This window comes from Staurois parvus, unplaced genomic scaffold (assembly GCF_062004578.1).
Source record: "Staurois parvus isolate SC_StPar_1 unplaced genomic scaffold, SC_StPar_1.0 ptg000519l, whole genome shotgun sequence".
Taxonomy (NCBI): domain Eukaryota; kingdom Metazoa; phylum Chordata; class Amphibia; order Anura; family Ranidae; genus Staurois; species Staurois parvus.
This window is the reverse complement of record NW_028318315.1, coordinates 536,889-549,125: the sequence shown is the minus strand read 5'-3', so window position 1 is coordinate 549,125 and position 12,237 is coordinate 536,889. Positions and strand designations below refer to the sequence as shown.

Genomic DNA, 12,237 nt, shown 5'->3' with positions numbered 1-12,237 from the left:
CACCTTTTTCTAGTCTTCTGTGCCACTTGCAGGTGTGGCATTCTCAAATCTGCCAAACATGGAGACAATCACATTAATCTCTCATAAAAAAACAGGTATACTGTCTCTTTAAGACATGTCTGCTTTCATCTTTTTTCATCTAGCCCAGGGGTGTCAAACTGGTGGCCCTCCAGCTGTTGCAAAACTACAAGTCCCATCATGCCTCTGCCTTTGGGAGCCATGCTTGAAACTGTCAATATTGCAATGCCTCATGGGACTTGTAGTTTGGTAACAGCTGGAGAGCCGCCAGCTTGACACCTGTGATCTAGCCAGTTCCTCTGTCAAGACTGTTTACGGCATTGCTCTGGGGGTCACTATCCTGCGTCGTCACATCTCCCTGCCCCCTGTGACATCATCCCCGGCCGTTCTCACACTGACAACAACATACCTCTATCATGGACATAGCTGACCACAGAGCAAGGTAATGGGCCAATCACAGTGGCCCTTTATCATGTGATCATGTGTCCAATCACATCTGATCACAGTGTAAATGGACTTGCCGGTTATTGGCAGTCTTTTTCTTGCGGGCTGCTACAGCGTCAGGAAAGGAGAGCCGGTGACTGGCAGTTCTCACAGGCACACTTACATTGATCATCAGTGCCCTGATTATCAGTGCAGTCCAATCAATGCTGTCTGTCAGTGCCCATCGGTGCAGCCTATCAGTTCCCATCAGTGCATCCTCATCAGTGCCTACCAGTGCTTCTCATCAGTGCCTACCAGTGATTCTTATCGGTGCTCATCAGTGCCACCTATCAGTGCAGCCTCCTCAGTGCCACATCATCAGTGCAGCCTATCAGCACTGCCTCATGAGTGGCCATCCGTGCAGCCCATCAGTGCCGCCTCATCAGTGCCTACCAGTGCTTCTCATCAGTGCCACCTATCAGTGTAGCCTCCTCAGTGCCACACCATCAGTGCAGCCTATCAGGACTGCCTCATGAGTGGCCATCCCTGCAGCCTATCAGTGCTGCCTCATCAGTGCCTACCAGTGCTTCTCATCAGTGCCACCTATCAGTGTAGCCTCCTCAGTGCCACACCATCAGTGCCCATCAGTGCAGCCTATCAGTTCTGCCTCGTCAATGGCCATCCATGCAGCCTATCAGTGCCCATCAGTGAAGCCTCATAAGTGCATCATCAGTGCCTATCAGTGCTCGTCAGTTCCACCTAACAGTGTAGCCTCTTCAGTGCCCATCAATGCAGCCTATCAGTGCAGCCTCATCAGTGGCCATCCATGCAGCCTCATCAGTGCCCATCAGTGCAGCCTATTAGTGCCCATTAGCGAAGAAGAAAAATTACTTATTTGCAAAATAATTTTATAACAGAAATTAGTCTTTTAGTCTTAAAAATAAAAACCCAGTGATGATTAAATACCACCAAAAAAAGGTCTGTCTCAAAAAAACTGACCATATGGGTAGTGTTGCATGACCGCGCAATTATCATTGAAATCAACAAGTGGCCTAGAGCATGACCACAAAGAAGAAGACTTCAGTTGGGGGAGGGGCTGTCCTAGGAAGAGGTGATCCTGTGAGTTCCAGAGGAGGAGTTAACCCGTTGTGTGCTGACATGAGGTGGGCCAGAAAATATGTGCGAGGGTTTTAACTATCATTGCACCAATACCGTTAGTGATTGTACTCATGCAAATGCTCCCATACTACTGCCCATAGTAGAACGTGATATTGCTGCCTCATGGTCTATGTCCGCCATCTTTGTACTCCTCTATAGTAAACCTAGGGGCCTTCTCCATCCTAGTACACCTTCAATTTACTTTTTACAGTAACTCCGCCATCTTGCTACACCCTCGCAGTTATTCAGCTTGCCGGGCACCCACCATCTTGCTCTTCCAATCCTCTTGAGTTATGTGTCGCTCTGGCACCTCCTCCTGCAGGTGGACACTAGGAATATGGTGATGGTGAAGATGCTGTATCTTGGGGCCTCGGCTTTAGTGGACAGGATGAACCGGGAGGTCACCATCGGGGTGAGTCCGGCCATGCCGGGTGCATGGTGGGGGCTACACAATACTGGGGAAAGCCTGACAGCCAGGCCGCTGGTGGTGAAACCCGTATTTATGCATTGAGGAGGCGGCTGGTGGGGGACAGAACACCTTCAGAACAAGGAGAACATACAGTGCCATGAAAAAGTATTCATACCCCTTGACATTTTCCACATTTTGTCATCTTACAACCAAAAACATAAATGCATTTATAGACCAACACAAAGTGGCACTAATTGTGAAGTGGAAGGAAAATGAGAAATGGTTTTCAACATTTTTTTACCTTTTGTTGTTGTAACATTACAAAATGTAGAAAATTTCAAGGGGTATGAATACTTTTTCAAGGCACTGTATACCAATAATTATATTAAATAATTAACAAAAGGTATACTATATTAATATTTTACATATATACATACACATCATACACACACACATATATATATATATATATATATATATACATACATACATAAATAAATACACACACTGCTCAAGAAAATGAAAGGAACACTTTGAAAACCCATCAGATCTCAATGGGGAGAAATCTGCTGGATCTCTATACTGACATGGACGGGTAATGTGTTAGGAATGTAAGGATCTCCCATCGTTTGATGAAAATGATCGACCTACAGAGGACTGAATTCAGACACCCTGAAAACCAAAGTGACAAAATGATGCAGCAGGCGAGTCCATTTTACTGAAATGTCATTGCAGCAACTCAGAATGGTCCTCAGTAGTTTGTATGACCCCCACGTGCTTGTATGCATGCCTGACAATGTCAGGAGAGGCTCCTAATGAGACCACGGATGGTGTCCTGGGGGATTTCCTCCCAGATCTGGACCAGGACATCACTGAGCTCCTGGACAGTCTGAGGTGCAACCTGGCGGCGTCAGATGGACTGAAACATGATATCCCAGAGGTGTTCTATTGGAATTACGTCAGGCAAGCGTGGGGGCCATTCAATGGTATCAATTCCTTCATCCTCCAGGAACTGCCTGCATACTCTCCCCACATGAGGCCGGGCATTGTCGTGCACCAGGAGGAACCCAGGACCCACTGCACCAGGAGGAACCCAGGACCCACTGCAGCAGTGTAGGGTCTGACAATGGGTCCAAGGATTTCATCCCGATACCTAATAGTAGTCAAGGTGCCATTGTCTAGCCTGTACAGGTCTGTGCGTCCCTCCATAGATATGCCTCCCCAGACCATCTCTGACCCACCACCAAAACGGTCATGCTGAACCATGTTACAGGCAGCAGAACATTCTCCGTGGCTTCTCCAGACCCTTTCATGTCTGTCACATGTGCTCAGGGGGAACCTGCTCTCATCTGTGAACAGCACAGGGTGCCAGTGGTGGACCTGCCAATTCTGATGTTCAATGGCAAATTCCAATCTAGCTTTATGGTGGCGGGCAGTGAGCACAGGGACCACTAGGAGGACGTCGGGCCCTCAGGCCACCCTCATGAAGTCTGTTTCTGATTGTTTGGTCAGAGACATTCATACCAGTGGCCTGCTGGAGGTCATTTTGTAGGGCTCTGGCAGTGCTCATCCTGTTCCTCCTTGCACAAAGGAGCAGATACCGGTCCTGCTGATGGGTTAAGGACCTTCTACGGCCCTGTCCAGCTCTCCTAGAGTAACTGCCTGTCTCCTGGAATCTCCTCCATGCTCTTGAGACTATGCTGGGAGACACCGCAAACCTTCTGGCAATGGCCTGTATTGATGTGCCATCCTGGAGGAGTTGGACTGCCTGTGCAACCTCTGTAGGGTCCAGGTATGGCCTCATGCTGCCAGTAGTGACACTGACCCTAGCCAAATGCAAAACTAGTGAAAAACAGTCAGAAAAGATGAGTAGGGAAAAAATGTCAGTGGCTTCCACCTGTAAAACCATTCCTGTTTTGGGGGTGGTCTCATTGTTGCCCATCTAGTGCACCTGTTGTTAATTTCATTAACACCAAAGCAGCTGAAATTGATTAACAACCCCCTCTGCTACTTACCTGACCAGATCAATATCCCAGAAGGTTCATTGACTTGATGCTAGACTCTGATTAACCACTTCCCGTCCTGCCCACGTATATAACCGGCCGGACGGGAGCACTGCAGGAATGGGTTACTGTTCATAAACAGTGCCCGCACTTTCAGCCTGTGCGCGCTCCCTGGGAGCGCGCAGCACCACGATCCGGTGCCTGCGGTGTGTCCTCTGGACACATAGGAACACTGATCACTGTACAGGACCTCTGTGTGAGGTCACTATCATGTGATCACTGATTGACCAATGAGTGATCACATGAATAGTAGTAAGCAAGATGTCACTTCTGACATCATTGCTGATTACTTGTGAAATCTGTGAATGATCACAGAGATCACATGGAACAAGGCTATTCACAACAGCCTTGTACCATGTGACAATCTTTGGCCAATCACAGTTCTCACAGTAATTCTCAATGGCTGCAATAATGCAGCCAGAGAGAAGGAGAAATGATTGCTTTTACAGCCTTTATGGGTGTAAAAGCAATCAGTGTGAAAAAAAAAAAACTTCATCACCCCCCACAAGTAGTACAGTGTACTGCTAGGGTGACAGCATGTTTATAAAAAAAAACAAATATAAAAAAAATAAAATAAAAATGTAAAAAACATTTTTTTACATTATAATTTTTGGTTATAAACTAATTTGGGTTATTTTTTCAACATTTTTGGACTTTCATTTACACAGCAAAAAAATATAAAAAATCCCAGTGGCGAGTCTTCCCTTAATTTTTTTTCCAGCAGTGTGTGTGTGTGTGTGTGTGTATATATATATATATATATATATATATATATATATATATATATATATATTATACACACACACACACATACATACACACACGTCAAACCCAACATGTAATAGAATAAATCTGTGAAACAAATAAACTCAATAGTAAATAAAAGCAAAAAACCTGGCTGAGCCACTAAATCCAAATGATATGTGAAATATATATAAAAAATAAACCAAAATCAAGTAACAATAGTCACAGATTTATTCTATTACACGTTAGGTTTGATGCTCAGGAGGGTGTTTATTATTAGTGTATTTTTTTTGGGTCACTAGAGGGCAGCGCAGCACTATTCTTGGGGGGATTTTCCCCAAAATGACTCCATTGGGGAAAAAAAAAAAAAACAGAATACAGCATTATGGCCACTAGATGGAACCAAAGGTCATAGGAAATCACTGCATGAAATGTCATGGCGGGGTGTTTTATCCAGGCTACGTGATAGTTTACATTTTTGTTTTTTTTTTATTGCAAAGAGAGATCACACAAACACTTGTAGTTATAACATTTAATGAAGTAATGACAGCTAAAATGTAAAAAATATCAAGCGTAATAATACTGGAAAATGTAACAAGAAGACTTAGCTATAGATGCTTTTTCTCCGCAGAGTCTCCCGTCTTTGCGGCGTGGCACAATGATCAAACTCGGGGCGTGCTCACCCTTGTATGAGACCAATGTGACCAGTTTTAGCTGTAGTTTATACAGGATTACAACCAAAGAACAAGAGAACCATCTCAAGAGTGGTGAAATGATGGAAATATTTCTGGCCCTTGAGAACATCAGCAAACGCCTTGCTGCCCTCTAAGGAAAACCCAAAGAACTCACTTAAATAAAAAGGAAACAGAGGGCGCACCGGCCTAGTGCATTACCTGGAGAGGTAAAAGGAGATACATACTCACAAACGACTGTTGACAAAGCCATATCCGTATACAAAGCAATCATGTCACCAGGTCAGCTGCCAAAGCACGAGAAGACCTTCAAATGGCTGACGTGTTTCGAGGTGCGATCCCCTCTTCATCAAAGCCGACTAAAATGGAAGAAGAGGGGATCGCCCCTCGAAACACATCACAGTTTGAGGGTCTTCTCGTGCTTTGGGAGCTGACCTGGTGACATGATTGGTTTGTATACGGATATGCCTTTGTCAACACAATCGTTTGTGAGTGTATATCTTCTTTTAACTCTCAGGTAATTCACTATGCTTGTGCGCCAAAGCAATCACATCACCAGGTCAGCTCCCAAAGCACGAGAAGACCTTCAAATGGCTGACGTGTTTCGAAGGGCAATCCCCTCTTCATCAGAGCCAATTAAAATTGAAGAAGAGGGGATCGCCCCTCGAAATGAGTCAGCCATTTGAGGGTCTCCTCGTGCTTTGGGAGCTGACCTGGTGACGTGATTGCTTTGGATACGGATATGGCTTTGTCAACACAATCGTTTGAGAATATATTTTTTTTTTAGCTCTCAGGTAATTCACTAGGCCAGTGCGCCAAAGCACTTATGTCACCAGGTCAGCTTCCAAAGCATGAGAAGACCCGCAAATGACTGACACGTTTCAAAGCGCGATCCCCTCTTCATCAGAGCTGATTAAAATGGAAGAAGAGGGGATCGCCCCTCGAAACACGTCAACCATTTGAGGGTCTTCTCGTACTTTAATAGCTGACCTGGTGACGTGATTGCTTTGGATACACCTTTGTCAACACAGTCGTTTGTGAGTATATATCTTCTTTGAACCCTCAGGTAATTCACTAGGCCGGTGCGCCAAAGCAATCACGCTACCAGGTCAGCTTCCAAAGCATGAGAAGACCTTCAAATGGCCGACGTGTTTTGAGGAGCAAGCCCCTCTTCATCAGAGCCGATTAAAATGAAAAAAGAAGGGATCACCCCTCGAAACATGTCAGCAATGTGAGGGTCTTCTTGTGCTTTGGGAAATGACCTGGTGACATGATTGCTTTGGATATCGATATACCTTAGTTAAAAGTATATACTCACAAACGATTGTGTTGACAAAGGCATATCCGTATCCAAAGCAATCACGTCACCAGGTCAGCTCCCAAAGCACGAGATGACCCTCAAATGACTGACACGTTTTGAGGTGTGAGCCCCTCTTCATCAGAGTCAATTAAAATGGAAGAAGAGGGGATCGCCCCTCGAAACGCATCAGTATATTTGAAGGTCTTCTTGTGCTTTGGGAGCTGACCTGGTGACATGATTGCTTTGGCTACTGATATGCCTTTGCCAACACAGTCGTTTGTGAGTATATATCTTCTTTTAACTCTCAGGTAATTCACCAGGTCAGCTTCCAAAGCACAAGAAGACCTTCAAATGACTGACACGTTTTGAGGCGTGAGCCCCTCTTCATCAGTCAATTAAAATGGAAGAAGGGGGGGATCACCCCTCGAAACGCATCAGTATACTTGAAGGTCTTCTTGTGCTTTGGAAACTGACCTGGTGACATGATTGCTTTGGCTACTGATGCCTTTGCCAACACAGTCGTTTGTGAGTATATATCTTCTTTTAACTCTCAGGTAATTCACTAGGCCGGAGCGCCAAAGCAATAACGTCACCAGGTCAGCTTCCAAAGCATGAGAAGACACTCAAATGGCTGATGTGCAGGGGCGGACTGACCATTTGAGCACTCGGGCACTGCCCGAGGGCCCGGGGTCAGTAGGGGGCCCCATAAGATGCTCCTGGTACCTTTTCATTGGCCTTTTCATAGGTTTTTTTGGGTGTGGGCGAGGACACAGGGGCCCCATGAGTTGTCAGTCCGCCCCTACTGACATGTTTCAAGGGGAGAGCCCCTCTTCATCAGAGCCGATTAAAATGGAAGAAGAGGAGTTCGCCCCTCGAAACACGTGAGCCATTTGAGGGTCTTCTTGTGCTTTGGGAGCTGACCTGGTGATGTGATTGCTTTGGATATGGATATGCCTTTGCCAACACAGTCATTTGTTGAGTTAGTAGGAGATATATGCTCACAAACGACTGTGTTGGCAAAGGCATATCTACTTTTAACTCAACAAACGATTGTGTTGGCAAAGGCATATCAGTAGCCAAAGCAATCACATGTCCAGGTCAGTTTCCAAAGCACAAGAAGACCCTCAAAATACTGACGCATTTTGAGGGGCGATCCCCTCTTCACCAGAGCCGATTAAAATGGAAGAAGAGGGGATCTCTCCTCGAAACGCATCAACCATTTGAGGGTCTTCTCGTACTTAGAGAGCTGACCTGGTGACGTGATTGCTTTGGATACTGATATGCCTTTGCCAACACAGTCGTTTGTGAGTATATATCTTCTTTTAACTCTCAGGTAATCCACTAGGCCGGTGCGCCAAAGCAATCACGTCACCAGGTCAGCTTCCAAAGCACGAGAAAACCTTCAAATGGTTGATGCATTTCAAAACGTGATCCGCTCTTCATCAGAGCCGACTGAAATGGAAGAAGAGGGGATCGCCCCTCGAAACACGTCAGCCATTTGAGGGTCTTCTCGTGCTTTAGGAGCTGACCTGGTGACGTGATTGCTTTGGATACTGATATGCCTTTGCCAACACAGTCGTTTGTGAGTATATATCTTCTTTAAACTCTCATCTAATGCACTAGGCCAGAGCGCCCTCTGTTTCCCTGTATATACAGGATTAGTTGGCAGTATTTGACCAATCATAAACATTACCTTTTATTTATTTCAGGTACTTATATAGCGCCGTCAATTACGCAGCGCTTTACATATATATTATACATTCACATTAGTCCCTAACCCTCAAGGGGTGTGCAATCTAAGAAGATAACGTATTCCCTGCAAGGAAATTAGTGGGCGTGGCCATATGGTCAGTTCACAATGACATTCCTATAGCATTAGGTCAGTTAAGGTAATCATCCTTATAGGGCCCCTTAATCAGGATTTGGAGGCATTCTTATACATTAGTGGGCCATGCAGCAATCGTACACACAGAGACGGACGCGGTTCTCCATCTTGTTAAGAATTTTCCATGTTGTACCATCTCTCACTCCCAAAGCAGGCTTCCTCCTTCAATCACCCCCCCCTCCCTCTCTGTTGAGTGACATGTGATCCGTTTGATGCAGTGTTCAAAAAGGCATCGAAACCCAGTGGGAGGGCATCCTGGCTATAAAACCTACCCAGCTAGGTGCCCCCGTCTGGTGGCTGTGCAATCTGGGATATCGTAAAAGTGTAAACCAAGTCCTTCACGGGAGTTCAAAGACATTCCAGAGAAGGCATAAAACAAGACACCACATGCAACATCCATTTTCCCCTATGATTTCATATCTTGGAATATGAGAGACTTACATAAAAACGGGCATATCGTCAGATTGGATAAGTTAATACAAACTGTTTGGTATATTACACTCCCTATCTGGAATATATAGGAGGGCAGGAAAGTATATCTCCTGAACCATTCAAGTGTATATGACATGTTTCATCTCTAACCATTCCGCAGATGCTGCTGAGTATTAATATACTAGTGTCCAGGCTGCCAAATGTCCCGAGAATAAGCTATGAATCATAATAGCAGCTATAAGAGTTTCTGGTCATAACTTAGGGCTCCACCTACACCTCTCTCCCCAAAAGGAGACCATTGGTTTACTGCTCCAGGGAGGCACCCGGTGGAGATACTAGAAAAGCTGAGCTGAGTTAAGGGAGAGGAAAGAAGTCTCCTGTCTTAACATCGCAGCTGACAGTGGGAGATAAATCCTTTTGACTTATGAAATTTGAAGCTGCTTACACCAGGGCTGACTGGCATGTACTTTAATCCTCTAAATTCCTTTCTGTTATCTCTTTGCTGTGCTATTTTTCTCTGTATATTTATATATATATATATATTGGTTACATCTTTTTTTGTAAATATTTTTATTGCACCCTGTTGACCTTTTAGTAATAAATCTTACTTTCTGAAAGTGTTGAACTGTTTCTAACGCCTTTAATGCAAACTACGAATTCCTGCCGCTAAAGAGCGCTACTGTGTGTTTAACCCTCTGTATAACCTGTCTGCGGTGACAGTGGTATACAGACAATTATCTCAACCATCATAGTGTTATTGCTGATATTGCCGAGTTTCCTCTTTCTCTCTACAAAAAGGAGGCGGTGGCAGTGTGAAGGGTTAATTGCGTAATTAACCTGACCCAGTAACAATCACGCTCAGGCTGCCGGTACATCGATTGTGGTCCATTAGCTGGAAAATCGTTGTGCAGGGTGCAACTAGGCATGGCATTGTTACGCACGTGACATCGCAGTTTTAGACTGGCTAGTCCTTCGGTCACGAGTTTGGTGTGGAGGGCTGGGATCTGACGTTGCGATCGTCACAGGCCACAGTCAAGGAAATATTAATTTCTCCATCATCTGGTCACATTTGTTTAATTAATGTTTTAAAAAAAAACCCAGACCTCTAAGGCTACACCACAAAATGTACTCAGGCAATAAAAGGTATCTCCTGCTACCAATGGCCAACCCAGTCCCACACTTCATCCACGTCTTTGGTGACCTCTGATCTCCTTCTGAACTGTTTCTTCCATGATGGAGATCAGTAATGGAGTATATCTGAGGTGTATATCAGGGTGTGCTTCTTCCCCACATGAGAGCTGGGATGTCCAGCAACATTCATCTAGAAGACATTTCCCGCACTCAAGGCACTAATACACCTCCAGGGTTGTGTGGGATCCCTGAGGTACAGGGAGACAGGACTTCAGTGAGGAACAGTTCCCTCACTCAGGACAGGAAGGTAGCTTCTTCCCCATGTGAGAAGTCTGATGTCTGTAAAGATTGGACTTCTGTGAAAAACATTTCCCGCACTCAGGACAGGAATACGGCTTCTCCCCCGTGTGCAATCTCTTATGTTTGACAAGTGTGGATCTTTGTGTAAAACATTTCCCGCACTCAGAACAGGAATATGGCTTCTCACCTGTGTGCGATCTCTGATGACTAATAAGATGGCACATTTCTGGAAAACATTTTCCGCACTCAGGACAGAAATAGGGCTTTTCCCCTGTATGAGATTTCTGATGTCTGTAAAGATGGGACTTCCGTGAAAAACATTTCCCGCACTCAGGACAGGAATACGGCTTCTCCCCCATGTGCAATCTCTTATGTGTGGCAAGTGTGGATCTTTGTGTAAAACATTTCCCGCAATCAGAACAGGAATACGGCTTCTCACCTGTGTGCAATCTCTGATGATTAAGAAGATTGGACATATCTGAAAAACATTTTCCGCACTCAGGACAGAAATAGGGCTTTTCCCCTGTGTGAGATTTCTGATGTCTGTAAAGATAGGATATCCATGAAAAACATTTCCCACACTCCAGACAAGAATATGGCTTTACCTTTGTGTGAGACCTTTGATGTGCGACAAGTTCTGATTTTCGTCGAAAACATTTCTCGCACTCAGAACAGGAATACGGCTTCTCACCTGTGTGCAATCTCTGATGATTAAGAAGATTGGATGTATTTGAAAAACATTTCCCACACTCAGAACATGAATAAGGCTTTTCCCCTGTGTGAATTATCTGATGTCTGTAAAGATGGGACTTCTGTGGAAAACATTTCCCGCACTCAGGACAGGAATACGGCTTCTCCCCCGTGTGAGTTCTTTTATGCAAATTAAGACTGGATTTAGAATAGAAACTCTTCCCGCACTCCGTACAGGAGACGCTCTTCCCTGTTGGCAGGCCGGCTCGGTCCCGCACAGTCTGAGGTTCCTCAGGATACGAGGAATCCGATGGTCCATCTACACTGGGTGGTGCCGGATGGACATTGGAGGGAGCCGGGTTTTCTCCTGGACTATACTGTGTGATGTCCTCATCTTCTACTTTCCAGTCTGAAGACAAAGTGAGACAATCCTCGGAGGTTTTCCTCATCTCCCGTCCATGGACTAAAATACAAAGACAAAGAGGATTACTAGACAGGAGCTGATTGGTTCCCCCAAACCAGGACTCCGCCCACATCAGGCAGCTTGGTCTCTGAGGAGCTTACAATTCCACCCTCAAGGGAACTAGGAAATGGCTCCTCTGATCTCCTACCAGGTCATTTCTTTATTCATGGACCTTAGTCAGAGAGTGAGGAAACAACCAGAACTGTCTTTTATAGGAGGGACAGTGATGAGGGGATTATAGGACGAGGGTCCCCACCCCCTCTATCACTCATCGCCATCTTCCCAACAGTACTGTACTTCCTTATTTACTCCATGAGTTAGTAATGAAGAACAGCGGAATTGAGCCCCACCAGAGGTCAGAGAGTGAGGATGGGGGGAGAAAAACCAAGATGAAGACTGGACTGATCCTGAAGACCGCCATCATTGGGGTATTGACTCCTCCCTCATTATCACTTTCTGTTTAAGGGTCCAAAGTTGGAGGATGTTATCACATTATTATCACCATGTAAGTCTGTGCTCCAATCACATC

General features: G+C 45.2%; 1 protein-coding gene across 1 annotated transcript in view; it reads right to left on the bottom strand.

Moving 5' to 3' along the window:
• Positions 1-8,342: 8,342 nt before the first annotated feature.
• The window catches only part of LOC149451799 (uncharacterized), a 45,281-nt gene continuing 41,386 nt past the window's right edge, over positions 8,343-12,237 (bottom strand). Inside the window, exon 5 of the mRNA XM_089690167.1 lies at positions 8,343-11,488. Coding sequence (XP_089546293.1) covers positions 10,546-11,488 — 943 coding nt within the window. The 3' untranslated portion in view covers positions 8,343-10,545. The remainder of the gene's footprint in view (positions 11,489-12,237) is intronic.